Source organism: Amphiura filiformis, unplaced genomic scaffold (genome assembly GCF_039555335.1).
Source record: "Amphiura filiformis unplaced genomic scaffold, Afil_fr2py scaffold_58, whole genome shotgun sequence".
In the NCBI taxonomy this organism is placed as follows: domain Eukaryota; kingdom Metazoa; phylum Echinodermata; class Ophiuroidea; order Amphilepidida; family Amphiuridae; genus Amphiura; species Amphiura filiformis.
In genome coordinates, this window is record NW_027305522.1 from 172,891 (window position 1) to 191,471 (window position 18,581).

At 37.7% G+C, this 18,581-nt stretch overlaps 1 protein-coding gene across 1 annotated transcript in view; it reads right to left on the reverse strand.

Moving 5' to 3' along the window:
• Positions 1–18,581, reverse strand: part of LOC140144485 (protein unc-45 homolog B-like) — a 166,312-nt gene that overhangs the window by 144,652 nt on the left and 3,079 nt on the right. Inside the window, 8 exon segments of the mRNA XM_072166296.1 lie at positions 6,057–6,222; positions 8,354–8,515; positions 9,245–9,413; positions 9,928–10,095; positions 11,016–11,108; positions 16,172–16,249; positions 16,251–16,348; positions 16,885–17,086. Of these exon segments, the coding sequence (XP_072022397.1) occupies positions 6,057–6,222; positions 8,354–8,515; positions 9,245–9,413; positions 9,928–10,095; positions 11,016–11,108; positions 16,172–16,249; positions 16,251–16,348; positions 16,885–17,086 (1,136 nt within the window).

Here is an 18,581-nt window from a genome sequence, read left to right on the forward strand (position 1 = left end):
CTCAAGTTGCAGAGTATGAGTTTATGTACCCAAATTGTCAAAGGTCATTAAATGAATGTGCAAATGTATTAGGATTAAAGAACTGTGCCCTGATAGATGAGCATGTTGTGGATCCTTGTGTAGCATAACTAGGCCAAGTCATCAGCAATGTTGTACAGATAATGGAAGAAGGAAAAGTACAAGTCAACAAGTTAATTGAATCATGTCTTTTGACAAACAGTTGTCAAAGTGCAATGTCAGACTAACATACATACTATAAGATGTTTTAAGTGGGTCATCTAATCTCAAGTGTATTTTACTAATGTTGTTTTGGTCACTCTTGGTCAAAATTGGCTTGACTCAAGTCTGTCTAAGAGCTGACCGATCGTTTAAGTTCACCTACTTTGAACTTAAACTGGGCTAATGAGTCCTCAAATGTGGGTATTTCAATGTTGTTTTGTATGATGCACACAAAAAGTTTCAAGAAGTTTCCTGAACCATGCTTCCTGCTTGACGGTGTGATGATTGACAAAAATATTAACCAGAGTAGACTAGAAACCATTTGTGATGAAAAACACTTTCTCCATCTCTCTCTCTCTCTTCATACTTTTCAGACATTAAACCATTGCTATGACGTCAGTCTATTCTGACGCACTGAACAACGCATTGAATTTAAGATCCTCACTTTTGTTTTCAAATCACTAAATGGACATGCACCATCAAATATCGCCGATCTTCTGCACACTTATACATGTATACCTGGGCGCACTGGACTTCATTCAGCCAACCTTCATCTTCTTCAGGAACCACGATCTAGCAACTCTTTTGGCGACCGTTCTTTTGTCATTTGTGCTCCTAAACTTTGGAACAATCTACCAACTCACATTAAAAACTGTACTACTTTGGACTCTTTTAAATCTTTGTTAAAAACACATCTGTTTAATATCGCTTTTGCTGATGACTTGTAGTGTAGAATGTTTTTCTTATTATGGTATTTTGTATATTTTCTGTATTTGCTCTGTTCATCATGTTCCCCTTTGGTCATATTCCTGTTGTTGCGCAGTGAGCGGCTCTGACGGATGCTTGCGCGTTATATATTTCCATATTATTATTATTATTATTATTATTCAATAAACTGTAGATTATTTTCAATTAAACCATTGCTATGATGTCAATCTATTCAATAAACTGTATATTATTTTCTACGAATCACCACTATTCTACACAAATCTACAGTTAAGTGTGGATTTGTGGAAGTGTGGATTCATTAAAACATTATCTAGAGTTTATTGAATAGAATTACGTCATGATGATAAACTACAAGTTGAAATTAACTAATAGGAAAAAGAACATCATCATGAACAAATAATTTTAAATGAACTTCTAACATAACTAGCGCGGTTACTGCACCATATAGCTGAACCATGAGGCTTCGGCAGTGCATTAACCACTGCCACATGATTTAGACTTTTTCTGTTTAATGTAACACCACCCGGGGGTCACACTTTTGTTTGTTTAGATATTTCATGCAGAAAAGACCAAAAATATGAATATTGACCGAGTCTTTTTAAGAAATATAGGACCAGGTCTTATGAGGAATGTCACCCCTGGTGGGGAAAATATTTTTTATTATATTCCTTACTTTTGTCTCTTTCATTTGACACCACTCAGGGACCATACCTTTTGGCATTTTAAGATATGAAAAGGATCCATATGTATATTGACCCAGGTCTTGTAATGGTGGAGGAATACTTCCCTTATATTCTTTCATTTTTTCTCTTTCATGTGACATCACTCGGGGGATCATACCTTCTTGGGATTTTGCAATATATCGATTTAAGACCTAAAGGTTGCTGAGTAAGGAAGAAAGACTAATATAGGCTGAGACCATTTCATGGTTCAACAAAAATACAGGCATGAGAATGATCATCCATGAAAAAGTCTGAAAAGTTTGAAAAAAAGCCTTAAAAGGCGTGTGAAAAGAGGCTAAAAAGGCCAAAAACGGGTTGAAATTAAAAGAAAGTTCGGAAATTTGGACCAAAAAAAGCATGAAATCCTGCAAAAGCAAGAAAATTCTCATGCCTGAAAATAACAGCAGGACACAGCTTTTTATGTGTATGTTTGTATTTTATGTGATACTTATAATTGTTCATATCTATGAATTCACACTTTTTTGTGTATTCTCTTAAACAAAAGTTGTTACTTTAATGATGCCAAACCACCATGTAATAACTTTTTGTTGAGAAAATTTGAGACAAATTCAAAAGAGTAAAATTGAGGTCATTTCAATATCAGTGATAAACAACATCAAGCTTAATGTATGTCTATGATATGGCCAAAAAAAAAGATTGATTGCTTGTCCTCTACCGACCGCCCCTAATCTGGGAAATCTGGAAAAAAGGTTTTTTTGTTTTACTGTACAAATGAATATCGACCCTAATTTTGGAAATTCCAGAAAAAGGTTTTTTTCTTTGAACATTTTTGACATCCTGAAAAGTTTTTTTTACAGTTTCTACACACTTCTAAGCTGTTTCAAAAAATATGAATGAAGTGGTATACAGTAGAGAAATATCCATTATTCAAATATCAACTATTTGGGCTATTTATTAAACTAATTTAAGGCATACAGTCATGTTTTGGCTATGACCTTTAAAAAAAAAAGACAGACCGACCGACCCAATTTTGAAAAAGTTGGTGGAGGACAAGCAAACAATCTTTTTTTTTTTGGCCAAAGTCTGATGCCAGACAGATCTATGATATCATCATCTGATATGCTTTTAGTGGAGAACATTTCACAAATGGTCAAATCTGTAGTTTTGTAAAAGCTTTTAATGACCACTATGCAATAGAACGCTAAATGTTCCTGATAAAAAGGACTACTGTTAAAATAAGACTTACAAGGTGATGATATTCACCCTTTTTTAAATGTCTCCAAAGAAAGCAAATTTGAAACCGGCTGAAATAAATCAAGTGGAGAACGTGGCGCAATGGTTAGGGTACTTGCCTTTAGTGCACAAGGTCCCAGGTTTAATTCCCAGTAGTGGCGATTTGCTGGGATATTGACTTAAATTATTTGGCAGCCTCTGTAGATTTTAAAATTCAGACTTCCCATGGTTCATTCAGAATTGGGTAAATGAATCATGAAAGTACTCCGTCCTTCGGAGGGGACGTTAAGCCGTCGGTCCAGTGTGCAGAGAGCCATACCAGTACATGTATCTTGCAGCCAGTTTAAAAAAGAGTAGGGTGTTCCAAACGAAACCATCTACAACCTGACCAACACCACTCCACTGGTTGCCAGAGTCAAGATTCATCAACTCAAATTTCTCGGCCATATACTGCGTCTTGAAGATGGCGAGCCTGTGAAAGAATATGCGCTTTATATTCCACCACATGGGAAGAAGAAACCGGACGACCACGCACACTGTACTTACAGTATGTCCAGCACCTCCTGGGAGATACTGAAGGGATGCTGCAGCCAAACAAAATTGTTTCGCTTGCCCAAGATCGCATTAGTTGGAGAAAGCTTGTAGTCGCCTGCTCCGCAGCCGACTGATGATGATGATGAGGGTGTTAACCCCTGACTGTTCCCAACCCGTCCCGGTATTCAAATGGACTCCAATGGAAATAAGCTTCAATAGAGGCTTTCTTGGGTTATCCAGGATTGTCAAATCCCGAACAAATCAAATCAAAAATCAATTTAATATTCAATGTGCCTTTTGATTAGAAGGCATGCTTTATGGTTTATTTCCACTTGGTCCAATCCCATTTTGATGAATGACAGGGATGATAAGAAAGAAGGAACCGATAAGGCAGATCTTTGTGTGTACCAATCGACTTGTGTGTTGATTTAATCTGAATTTGAAAAGGCCATTATTATTATTATTATTACTGGCTTTTTCTGGCTAATTCAAACTACCTTCATGCATACTATGTGTAAATAAACTATTGTGATACGAGATGATAAATTGTTTATGTGATTTTTGGCTTTTTTGACTCATATCCTATAAAGATCACAGAGATGCTAACATTGGGTTTTTAAAACTTGGGAGATTTTGCTGAAGAGATTGACACGCGAAGCGAGCGAGCACTTACAGGTAGGGTCTAGGACCCTCAGGAAGCCCATTATGATACCCTTTCTTTGCACAAATTAGCAATGATATCAGCATATTTTGGCACAAAGTAAGTGTATACAAATTCAACTTGGACATTTCACTTTCAGTCATTACAAACTATAATAAACATTTGTCTAATATAGTGGCCATGCTTGATCTGATGCATAATTGACTGGAATATTGTGTTCTATTAAGTATCTTGTAAACAACACTCCGCTTTAGTCACATCGTCATCGGTCAATTTTCGCGAAGTAAGAACCAATGCCTCCTTGCTGTATTTGATCGTGATGCCGCTATTTCCTTGTGTTTATCAGAGAGAATGTGTTTACAAACATCGTTTCTTCCAACACTTTTCACTAATACTCAGTGCTGCATGTTATGCAAAACGTGTGATATTCACTCTTTGAAAACTTCTTAATGCAAGGCCACTCTTCATGGAAACTGGCACACTTGTATTTCGAATAGTACATGTACTTCTTCGGCCTTTTCTCACTCGATTTTGCACACTGCGACTCGACGCCATTTTTGTCACACAGAAAAAATATTCCCATCCGTTTCTCACTCATGCTATCGCTGATTGCAGATTGCAGTAGCTCGCAAACCCAGCATGAAAAAAAAACATATCCCTATTTCTTTCTCACTCATGCTATCTGCCCAATACGCACAAAGTGTGCAAAATTGTGCAAAATTTTATCCTATGTTGGCGCAAAACACAGTATTGTGCTAAAAAAAAGATCTATGCAAATGGCAATTCTGGTTTATTTCTTCCCAGTAGACAGAACATAGATGTTTTTGTTTTCTTCTTTTTGGATTTTACGGAGGGATGTCCCCCAATGTAAATGTTGGGGGTAGGGGTGGGTGGTGGTCCAACCCCTGAGTCATTGACTTTTGGCATATCAACTTCAGAAATTGGTTTGACACTAACTTTATTGAAAACAATACATAAAGACAATGCATATGCCCCATAAACCCAACATGTATCATGGTAAACAAAAATGAAGAAGCGTAATTTTTATCACTCACATATTTATTTACATTGAAGCGAACAAACGTTTTTCTCTGCCATTATTATGTGCTGGATAAGTTTGTCTCAACCACAGGGATGTAGCTACATTGGGTGGTGGCGGGCAGCAGAGCCCACCACTCAGTTTTGGAACCCACCACTCAGCTTCAATTTCAGCACTGGAGCCCACCACCCAGAGGCCAAAATTGCATAATTTTATTGAATTAGTCAAGAATTTGGTCTACTAAAGCAAAAAATTGCCAAATGTGCAAGATTTTCATCAAATGCCACCCAGCACTAAAAATATCCTAGCTACAACCCTGCTCAACAGTCAACCCTGAGAGCAGCATGGGCCGAAAATGGTTTTCAGACTGAGCTTCCACATATTAACCCACTCTCGGTTTCTTACTCCATATTTCACAGGTGATAAATCCCATGTGAACACTCCACTGGGTCTATCATGGCATGTCGCATGACTGCGACTCCATAAAATGACTGCGACTCCAGTCCATAAAATGAATTAAAAACCCATTACAAAAACTTTCAATCTTAAAAACATCATCCCAAATTCTACTTAATTTTATGAAACTTTATGCCACATGTTTATTTGTGCATAAGTGTATTTTTTATTACATTTTACTGACAAAAATTTGTCCAAAAATCTGCAAAAGTTAATGTCTATTTCAAATTTGTTTCCGATCAATCGCCAACCTCAAAAATGTAGTAGTCAGTCCATATTCCACCATATGAAAATATTCCTACCATTGAAATCATAAACATTCAATATTTGAATACAATTTTTAAAGATATTTACAAGAAATGCACTTTCACTGTTTTTCTAATGAAGTTTGGAAGACCAGGTTTTGAAAAAAGAAGGTCTTCTGATGACAAATATGGGACTTGTACAAACTTTGAAAGTCTGCCTGAGTATGTGTGGGTGGGTGGGTGCCATTGGTACTTACGAGAGATATTTGTTAATGAGATCCTTGAAGTAGTTTCTATTCTTATCACTGCCCATCTCTTCATATATCTTATCCATGGCTACAGATGTATGCATACGGTATTGCCAGTGACCGAGTCTCTTCAATTCAGGAACCTGTCCAGCCACTATCAGAAGCTTGTTCAGACCTGGTTATACAAAAAAGTAATCCAGACACTTAGAGAAACGATAAAGCTCTAGGAAGTAAATTTGCAAAATGTATCTTCTTCTTCATGACCTATTTGGGGAATTTGTATTTCTTTTATTTGCCAACAAATATTTCCTTTATAATGCCTATTGAACAAATTAAAAAATAAATAAATAAATGTTGACAATTATATAGCGCCTTTCACATGTATCAAAGCGTTTTACATTTATTCCGCTGTCATTAGAATATGTCAGCTGCCATACAATGCCCAAGGCATGCTCATAAACTTTGGGCGGCGCTCAATGGACATTATTCCTTTAGAACAGCTCCCCATTTTACCCCTGGGTAGAGAAAGGCAAGTGAGGTAAAGCGCCTTGCCTAAGTGCACAACACGATGGCACCGCCAGGGGCTCGAACTCGCAACCCTCCGATTGTGAGGTAAAGCCTGTACCGTTATGCCACCGGTTGCAATAGAAATGGACAAACTCCAATATTGCTGAAAAATTAACCACACTGGATTGCAAAGTTATAATAATGCACGGTATGCCCATACCGTTTCGAATACCTTTTTGTGATATTCACACACCCAATTATTTGAACTTATGTTGTCATATGAAGCATTAATTTCATACTGCCTTTGTTATACATCATGTTCAAAAAATCCATCATCAGTCAGTTCGTTGAAACACAAACATTTGGTGTCATTAGCTACTGCCATTTTGTTTCCTGGAGGGCAACAGGAACCATTAATTTGTGCCACTTTGAATTTGCATGTTCTTTTTTTTTTTCCTTTTTATGTTGCATATCTAGGGAGACGAAACTTGCCAGGCACAAGTGACCTGGTGAACGAAGGGGGGGTCGCCGTAGATAGCTGGTCGGGGAATTTTTGCAGGACAGTCAAGTGTATCCAACAATCGGGCTTATCACCCTGATCGGAACCAACTGTAACGAGGTCTTTTGTCATGGGTCATCTGCCCCGCCATTACCAGATGAGCCACGGGGAGAGCGGATTTTTTTTTTTTGGTCCTGCAGGGAATTGAACCCGGGACCTCTTGCACTAAAGGCAAAGACCTTAACCAGTGTGCCACGCTGCTCCCGTTCTTGTAAGCATACATTTTGTATTCACAATTTTAATTTTCTCACATTCTTCAGGAATGTCCTGGTCAAAGCACTTTTCAAGCTATGCAATTTCCTTATGAATATCAACTGTTGTGCATATAATATTATTGGGGAGGAAAAATTCCTTTATGTCATTGGCCCCTAAACATGTTTAAATCAAAACCTCTTTTGGCAGTTTTGTTTTGAGGGTTCCCTGTCATTGTGATAAAATTGCCTGTCCTAATTTGATCTTTACCACTTCCTCAGAACAGGCCACATCTGGGGATTTCCCTTCCCTGCCTGCACATCCAAGATGCCGCCATCGCCTAAAAATGGTATTCAATAATATTACCAATCAATGTTCAGGGTGAATTTCCAAACTGTTCATGACGAATAATCATTTAAAGTGTTTATGAAATTATTGTAGCATGTTTACATTTACTCGAATATCCAAGATGGAGGCATGAGAATGGCTTTTTTGAATTATTGCTACATACTGTTAAGTACAGTACATTTGCAATGTACTGTACTTAACAGGCTTTCTCAATAGCTTTGATCAAATTTAACATCTGTTATTTACGGGGGTACTACACCCCTGCCCAATTTTGTGCCTATTTTTGCATTTTTCTCAAAAAATATAACATATTGGTGACAAGTAAGATATGTATATTATAGGGGCAAGGACTACAACTACTGCACTGGAAATTTTATTTTAGCACAGACAACAGTTGTGGAGTTACAGTCAAAAATGAGGGAAACCAATATTTGATCAATAAATCAATAACTACTTGCCTTGAGTTGCTGAATTTTCAGTGCAGTAGTTGTAGTCCTGGCCCCTATAATATACAAATCTTACTTGTCACCAATGCGCTATAAAATTTGGAGAAAAATGCAAAACTAGGCACAAAATTGGCCAGGGGTGTAGTACCCCCTTAAATATGCCCTTCCGAGGAGCAAACTGCCCATCCAAAGTAACAGGCATACAGGTGGCCAGCTAAGACATTGTGCATGAACCTCTTAACATTAACAATTACCTCCATTAGTAATGAAAGTAAGAGCACGTCCAGTGCCTTCTCGTCTTGGTACAAACTTGATGATGATATCAATGACAGCATCTCGTCCATATCCAGATACATTCTTGTCAGTCAGTAGACCTAGTAAAAACATTAGCATCTTCTTGAAATCTTCAGACAGATCTGAAAAACCAATCAAACCAATTAAATCAGCATAAATGATGTATAAAACAATCATCAATACACTATATTATACATCATGCATAGATTTATGTCCCCTGATTGGTTAAAAGAATGGTGCATAACATTGAAACTTCATATCAGGATTATGCCAAAGGTTCTTCCAGGCTTCAGCTGTGTTGGTGCCAACAATTACCTTCAGCATATTATTGTCTGTAAGAATTTTTTATTACCAGACACAACCAACCATATAATACATGTTCTTAGTAAACAATCCTCTTCTGGGTGCTAGTACACCCTCTGTCAGTGACCAGTCAACTGAAAAGAAGTTGAATCCTCTACCATCACACCAATGATTAAATGGTTTTGACAAGATGAATCTCATATATAATTATAATTCCTACAAAACAAAGCTCACATTGTGAAATACAATAACATGGTTCAATCTCAATCAAAAGCCTCTATATGCACCAAAAAGGTTTTCAAATTTTGAATCAAACATAACTCATAAGTTGCAAACATCAGTAGTAGTCTCATTTCTGGCATCACCAACTCTAACTTGGGGTATGTTCACTTATTTGGTTTGCTGTATAAACCATGGATTTTGTTTTAGAATCATTCAACTTAACAATATTGAAATTCTGTAATGCATATGCCAATTATCTGATCCAAAAGGCCAGTAAGTAATACCACACATTACTACTAGCTTACCTCAAACCAAAAGCATCTTACCTAAAACCAACGCTTCATCCTTATTTTTGACTTCCTTTGGATTGGTGCCAATCATTGCTTTCAATGCTGTGAGTAATACTGTAGCTGCTGCATTGGCAAGTTCTTCCTTGGTTGATGAGATGTATTTACCCAATGTATGTAATGTGAACTCTCTCATTACTGCTGTAGCCTGAAATGTACACAAATATTACGATAAAACAAAGGGTCATAAATTAGGGACAGCAGTCCCCGATATGTCTGATGATAACAGTAGTGAACATGACCATTACATGAAGATTCCAATTCTGTAGTTGTGACCAAAATGTGGTTGCCACTGCATTTCAACAATTTTTTTTTTTTTTAAAGCGCAGTGATTTAGCTTGATTTATAGTGCGCTATGTGCACAGGCACAATGCCTAGACGTTGATCCACAAGCCTCAGCTCACTTTACAGGTTGTCGATGACCACTACATAATGGCCCCACATCATTCCATAAACCATTTAACAACAGGGAATATATTTGATACTATAAAAACAAAATTCAGCTTTCTTTCTTTACGAGAATCAAAATCCATCATAGTCACTGCACTAACTATATGATACAATGAGGGAAGGTGATTCTCGCAACCGCATCTTACGAGAATCAATTATGTGATTCTCGTCGAAATCTAGGCCCTGTCACATCCTCACTGCAGCACACTTACCCTAGCCCTATGTCCTTTACATAAACAGCTGAGCACTCTGAGTCCTGATAACATCACCTCCTCATCCCCAGTTTCCAACAGCCTCTGTATTCTGCCAACACCATTCTCTCTGAATATCTTCTCTGCTCCTGCTTCTTCTCTTGCTAATACAACTAAATTTTGAGCAGCCTGTAAAATAAAGCAGACACATTAATGTTTTGCACTCTTTTTCAGAGAAGAACAGCAGCCATTTGCTCAGATTAACGCAAGCGCCCTGTTAATGAGCGACATATGTAGAGCTATGTTTGTGCTGACCAACGTTTTGATGCGTAATCGGCCAATCAGAATACCGCATCTGTTGTTTTGATTGCCAGACGATTAAATCGGCCAATCAGAGCCCCACTTCCGTGTTTACGCTGTGCACACTCTCTTTGGCAGTAACTGTTGTTGGAGTTGCTCTTTGTTAGTCCAGCGAGAGGTGATTATCCAAAATAGCAAATGCAGGATTAGATTGTACATTTAAACCAAGACAGGAAAAGACATTTTCTGTCAAATCATGATCACAATACATATTTGAACACCTAACAGATTGTAGTGACAGCTACATGATATGTTGCTACAAAGGAACAGCCTTTGGACAACTTACACCATCTAAAAGGTATGTGATAACCTGCAACTTGTAAGGACAATGTTTTGTCTCTTCAATTCTACGTCTTGGAAGGACAGTTCTGCAAGGCAGAGTCCCCCTTCCGCACAAAGCACAAAAGCAGGAATACAATAAATATTATGTTACACTATAAAGCGTTCTGCTGGAATCTCAAGTTGCAATGATTTCTCCCATTTGCGTTAACTCCGCTTAAGATCTTGAGCTTTCATCTAAAATGTTACACAATGAGGTTTATGTTTCGCATTCAACTAACATTGTGGTTTGTTTTTCACTATTTGATCATATAGGCAGCAAATTTCCAGTTTGGCTCCTCTCAAATGTTGACTCCATCCACAATCATCTTGGCACAAATTCTTTCCGTCTTTTCATTAATATTACCTTCATTACTAGGGGCAAAGGAGGGACAGGTTCCGGAGCCATTACAATAAACCGACATACTCACTTGTCTTTGTTTTTCCACATCTGGTTTGTCTTGATGTGATAATGCTTTGAACATCTGCTCCACTTTGTTGTTGGTTGATGAATTCTGTTTGATCTGTGTATACATAAGGCAGACAAAAAAGCGCAGTGATTTATAGGCACAATGCCTAGACGTTGATCCACAAGCCTCAGCACACTTTCACTTTACACTTTACAACAAAGAGATTTTGTTAAATTTAACATCATAGTAATTCATATCCAGTTTCCTAATGAAATGGTGCCATCAGGGCGTATTACTTTCAATATAATGTCATTAAAAACATCTCTTCAACAAATCATCTCTTTAAAATTTAAAATTTGATGGCAGACTATCGCAATATTTCACTGAGAGCCTGTAACAGAGATGTAAGTGAGGTAGTGATCCACTTCCTGAAAATCATGCGAGCCGAATGAAAGGCGTGCAACGGGGTCCCCTAGCTGGGGTTTACCCCTCACAAAATTTTTTTTTGCTCTTTTATGACAAATTATCATCATTCAATTCGAAAATGTTAAAAAAACCATTTTTTTACATTTCGGATTTTTTGGCCCCATTTCCGAATTCGGAAGTCTTACATCTCTGCTGTAACTTGGTTCCCGGCACTATATGCATGCCTATTCAATATATGTATACATCAATAATTGCTATCAGGAACTGGCAAGTGCAAATATTAATTGTACTCGAGATGAAAATAAAGGGGCTTTATTTCTCGATTTTTTTTACCATTTTTTTAATAATGAAAAGATGAAAAATGGCAATTGAAAAACAGAATTTACAATTTAGAAAAAGGAAAAATCTAGGATTTACCTTAACCCTAACCATTGCCAGGGTGGTTTCGGTGGTGATGCCCTATAACCCTAAAGCTGAATTTATACTCGATCGTCGAGTGATGGCCAATCGCCTAATTTTGCGATGCATCACCCGTCGCTTTTGCATTTATACTTATCATATATTTTCCATTTTTATGTTGGTTATTTTACCACCACACTTTTGACACCACTGGTAGTTTTTAAAGAAAAGATTGATGCGGGGTGTGCAATTTTTTCAGTTTCAAATTCTTTGTTTTGAAAATACTACTGGTACATTGTACAAGCACATAAACAAAATGTGACTAACCCTTCTGATGTGTTCAGCGTAATATAGGGTCCACAACTTATAAGTTCACCCAAAATACTTTTTTAAATAAATCGAAAAATGTTTGACAAAATGCACACCTGTAGCAAGGTATGTGTAGCCTTATTTGCTTTACACATATGGACCAAATTACAGCGTCACACATATCATTGCATTCAGTCACAATGGTAAAACAAAAGGGACCGTTTTAAAGAGTGTTAAAAGTTCCATCTGAGTTCATACATATCCATAGGAGTCAACTCGCAAAGAATTAAAAACTTCGGTCGAAGTTTTGCCACAAGTTTTAAAAAATAATGGTTAGTTCATGAAAAAGAAGAAGTGAAATTTAGCAAAACGCGACGAGGTTTATTTGCCCGTAAGAGAGCTCTATTGTTCCGCTTTTGTATCCGCTATTGTATCCACTATTGTATTCTATTCATAAAAGCTACTGCAAGAATCAAGGGAATCCCTGATATTGCTGATGTTCTACACGCCGCGTTTAGCATTTATTAACAATCAAAATTATCCCATACTCTTACATTTATAGTCTTATTCTCACCTTTTATATAATATTCAGAAATTGCAATTCGGAAAACTACTAACTTTTCAAGTGAAAATATATATTCCATCGAAAATATATCAGACTTAATTGTATACATAGAAATCTATTATACCCAACCCATAAGTGCCCAATGCACCCAAATATCCCCAAAATATCTCATACACGATTTTATTCATTCATTTTGGGCTTTAAACACTCAGAAGTCGTCCAAAATGGCAACATCATCAGCATGATCAAACCCTCTATGACTTGTTCACAAGTTGATGCTGTACAAATTACCCTCACTTGACCAAACACGCATAATACATGATCGAAACACCCAGCAGAGTTTTACATAAGATTATGTGGCTTGTCTTAACGATTCAAAAGATGCCACTTTCTTACCCACTGACACTAGCTAATTTGCATGGCAGAAATCTATAGTGCGGACACTCTTCAGTCGCAAAACCAACAAAATTAGGTGCTATTTTGGCGTTCTTGCAAAAGAAATCTCGTGAATCGAGTGCCCTCTCAACAATATCCCTAGATGTTTGCCAATAATGACACACTCTAGAAACGCCAACATAAATCACCCAACAGCTTCATTTAAAGAATTATTTCAGTATCCAAATCAATAGGAACAGAAAGAGTATGGTCTACACATTCCAGGAAAATGTTTTATTTGTTTCTTCTGCCATTCTATATTTCCCTAAAATTATCACATTTTTTCTCCAAAATCCTATGTAAATGATTCTCCACGCTTCGCAGAAATTATGTGCGATAAATCATACAAATTTGCCACAATTTTACATCACTTTAGACAGTATTGCAATATCTTGATGATTTTTAGGCATTTTGAACGGCAACTTGAGTATTTTCAGAAATCAAATATCGTGCCAAGGGGATGACACTCTTATTCACGCATTCATTTACAACGCAAACTTGTATCGAATCCCGGTGGTTTGCGACCAATGAAATGTCCGCACCCCTGGATTAAGTGGATTTATTAATCCCTGGTATGAATTATGTATTAGATTTGTCAAGGCAATAACCACGATCCGTTTTGTAATAATATAAAAGCACTTGCAATAGAATCCCGCTGAGTTCAATGAACTGCGCCTGAAACCGATGGAGAAGTGCCCCATAAAGAAGCTATCCCATTGACCTCTATTAACAGGTCAGTGAGCTCTCCATACACAAATGAACAAGTACAATAGGACAAGGCCAGCACCTATTACCTGCTTAGTAACATGTTATTTTGAAGTCTTGAAGATTAGTAATCGCTCTGTGCATATGAACTGCACATTTATGATGCAAAATATTAGTTCTATATAATATAAAATTACAAATACTGGTATTATGATATACAAAACGACTAATAAAATCATGTCATCATGGCTGCATTTCAAAGGTTCATTATATCCCGTATGTTTGTCTAAATTCATATATATATTTGAAAACAATTTCTACACCAATTTAATATGTACTCAGGTGGAACCTTGCTTTTTTTAATTTTCATTTCTTTTTATGTAACAAATTCAGGTTTTTCCATTACGCGGGGCCGCCGGGCAATACAAATTAAATGCTAACATTGAATGAACGCAGAATCAACATGGGCGTTTCTAGTACATACAGCGTCTGACTCTACCTGAGGACCTAGCCTAAGTCCCATGGGCTCCAAGAGTGGCTCTCCATACACACATGAACAAATACAATGACGGGTCGCCATTGCTCTCCATACACAAATGATCAAATACAATGGCGAGTCCGACTGCCATGCAAATGAGCCAAATGAGCAGAACCTCTCAAGGGTCTGCTCTGTGATACCACACTGATCATACTGATCTTTATGTTATTACAGCGAGGCCCTCATACAATGTTCAACACAAAGTGAACGATGTTATAACTTGGAGGGCTAACAAACCAACACCGCCAAATTCGACTGACGTGTGAACAACGTGGGATGCTATGAGGAAATTGAATACTCGTTGTCTGATCATGCATGTGTGTTTATGGTTCGGATAGCGGTTACTTAGCAACTCTCGTTCCGCCTTGGGTTTATTGAATGCACTCTATATAAAGTCATCAATATGTCGTTTCCAGTCCTTGGCTGAACTATTGGGTTCAGCTATTAATTTTTTTAATAATTCTGTTACCCCATAGCATTAAAAAACTAGTATTTTGATAATTAAAATAGCTGGATGCGGTATGCAGCTGACTGGGGTGGTTACGGGTCGTTAAAATCACTAGAACTGGTCACAAACCGCGAAATATGGATATCCAACTAGTTTGCCCCGCAGGGCTACAAAGAACCGCTAACCGCGAAATATGGATATCCAACTTGTTTGCCCCGCAGGGCTACAAAGAACCGCTAACAGCGAAATATGGATATCCAACTAGTTTGCCCTCGGAGCTTCAAAAACCACTCACCCCAAATATGGATATCCAACTAGTTTGCCCGCTTAGGGCTACAAAGCACCATTAACCGCTGAAATATGGATAGCCAACTAGTTCACCTCGCATGGCTACAAAGAACCACTTAGCGCCAATATTTTTTTACCTCAAAAAAGAATTAATATCTACCAAAAACTGTTTCAAAATCGTAAAAAGCGCCAAAGTTTAAAAAATCTTTCCTGTGTGGCTTTTCACCCTTTTTTAAACTTGGTCCCATTTATGAAAGTTTTAAAGACCCATACTGAAGTCATCTATAGGCTACTTGTTGGTTTTCTTAGTTTTTTGTAGAGCAAATGAATTAATGTTCGTATGCGTAATTGAAGTTTTTTTCCGTGTAGACGTTATAATGTATTTTGTAGCAAATACTCACTTTGTTAAATTCTTCATCGTCATGTGCGATTCTGCGCCTTATGTACAGATGTAGGGCCTATATGTAGCAGGTTGACAGTCAATTTGCTAAGTATATATAATACTCTACTACTCTTTATGATCACGCAATATAATAAAACATAAACCTTGAAATGTTTTTGATAATACATACGGTAGCCTACGTCATATTGCACCACTTTCGAACAGTCTTAAACCTATAAGAGTACATGTAAAAATTAGGACTCATTCTTCATGTTAATACTACTTTACTAAATGGGACCAAGTTTAAAAAGGGTGAAAAGCCACACAGGAAAGATTTTTAAACTTTGGCCGCTTTTTACGCTTTTGAAACGCTTTTTGGTAGATACAGTAGGCCAGGTCTATTCATGTGTATATTAAAAAAAACCTGACTGTTATATGGACTCAGATGCAACTTTTAAAACGACCTCTTTTCTTACACAATTAACCATTGCGACTGAATGCAATGATGTGTGATGCTATAAATTGGTCCACATGTGTAAAACAAATAGAACTATACAAACCTTTTTACATTTTTACATTTCAGAAAATATTTTTCGCTTATTTTAAAAAAGTATTAGGGGAACTTATAAGTTGTAGTCCCTATATATGATGAGGTTGAATAAAAGCTAGCATTCAGTCTTACCTTTTCATTGATCCGTTCTCCAAGTTTTCTTAGCATCGTCTGTACAGCGACATTGTTGGGTTCAAGTTGATTAAGTTTATGCGGCATTCTTGAAGGCTTCTTCATGCGCTCCCAGTGATTCCAGTGCTTGACATTTTCTGAATAAGGCCTTGGTATCACCTGGAGTGATATCCAAAGCTGAAAAAATGGAATGAAATGTTAAGTAGTCATTTACTATAGGCTGTATATTGGGCTATTCCAGTTGAATTCCATACACAAAGATATGATTTACCATTGTAAACTACCGTATTTCGTCAAATAAACGTTACATTTTCCCAAGGGGGGGGGGGGCGTTTATTCAAGGTCAATTTTAGAACGATAATTCCCGTTAAAATCATTAGGAAAACTTAAAACTCACGCTAAAATGACGAACTATGAACTAGAAACACTGACTTCTGGTTCACTTCCGGGTTTCTGATCCAGATTTTCGCCAATTATTGACGCTTATTATCGACCATGTGGACAACTTGGTAAGCTTACTACACAAGATAGCATGGAAATATCGGCATTTTGAAACATCTTTTTTTGAAAAAGTGGTGGGGGGCGTTTATTTGAAGGGGGCGACTATTTGACGAAATTCGGTATGTGGATGTTCCTACACTATTTCCTAACATTTAGAATCTTTTCGGTGAAAACACCAAGTGCATTCAATTTGACGGTGTGCAATTCTTTACCTGCTGATGAATCTTGGAGTGCCTTGTCATAGTTCTCCAGTTTAAGATGACATGCTGCCCTATTCTTGTAGTACACAGCCCTGTTAGCATCAGTCTCAGGACACAGTTTCAATGCTTGTGTATAGGAAGCCACTGCACTCTCATAGTTCTCTGCTTTGTAGTGCTTGTTGCCCTCCTCTTTCAATTTCTGAGCTTCTGAAATCTGACAAAAATATGGTAAAATTTAAGTAAGCCAGTTGTAATATTGTAGCATTACATTTGTAAGCCAGTTGTAATATTGTAGCATTACATTTGTAAGCCAGTTGTAATATTGTAGCATTTCATTTCTCGTGGAGCACGGTGGCCAAGCGGAACGAGCTCCGACTCATAATCGGAAGGTTGCGGGTTTGAGTCCCGGCGACGCCATCGTGTTGTGCCCTTGAGTAAGGCACTTTATCTCCATTACTCCTCTCCACCCAGATAAATGAGTACCGGCATTCTTAAATGCTGGGAAGGTAACAGACTCGCTGTGGAGGAGGTGTAACGATCCCTCTATAGCAACATTATATGGAGGAGTCTGGTCCAATCGCCAATGAAAGAGAGATGGGCACTCCACTTACTGTTTATACAGGATCGTCTCCTTTACCTAAATACCTTACATTTCTTTCCTCACATTTACAGTTCTTGGCTGCTTTCAAGATCACCTGGAACATTGTACATTTGTAAGGTTTTAGTTTCATGAAAATCCAACAATGTTTTGGCCGACAAAGTTTGACCTCATAAGACCCTCATGACCTTGAAAAAATTGCCACATTTCACAGTACGTACATGGCGTGCAGGATGGTCATACACACATCAAAGAGCTGTGCTGTAGTACGACCGACGGAGTGATATGCACAGAGTGATATGCATTGGCGGGACTGAGAGTCACACCTGCACAATTCAGTTAACAGCAGTGAATTGTTCCTCCCAAATTTTTTCTGTAATCAGGAAAGACAGGGACTTTGGTAGACCCAAAGGGGGTGTTTTGATAGCGGTCAAGAATGATTTCCTAGTTACAGAAAGACCTGACCTGGATTCAGATTGTGAGTGTGTCTGGGCTACTGTAAAGATTGCTGATATCAAGGATATCACAGTAGGTGCTTTTTAGATCCCAGATTTTGGTAAAACCATGCAACAAGTAATGCATATGAATGAGCTCGCTAAATCCATTAGTAAAATTAAGAACTCTAATGGTAGCAGAATTTGGATTGGTGGAGATTTTAACTTCCCGATATTGATTGTGACTCTTGATCTGTCAAACCAAGGGGAATATTCTGCGCTGTCCAATTGCCTTTTAGACATCACCAAGGATACTGGACTTGAGCAAGTTGTCTGTGAACCCACAAGGATCAACAATGTTTTGGACTTGTTTTTCACATCAAATCCTTCTCTTGTTACCAAATCTACTGTGATACCCGGGATGAGCGATCACAATGGGATCCCACTGATAATGATTGCTGCCAAACCAAAGTTGATTAAAAAGAAACCTCATAATGTTTATCTATACCATAAGGCTGGCTGGTACTGACTCACTCAAACAGGATCTCTGTGATTTTAGTAGTGATTTTTCCTTGAGAGACACAAAGACCACCCAAAGAATTTAGCTATAAGCTAGGTGAATCAGTGCTAAAGAAAACTAGCCATTCACACAAGTTTACGTGTGGAATTTACCAACA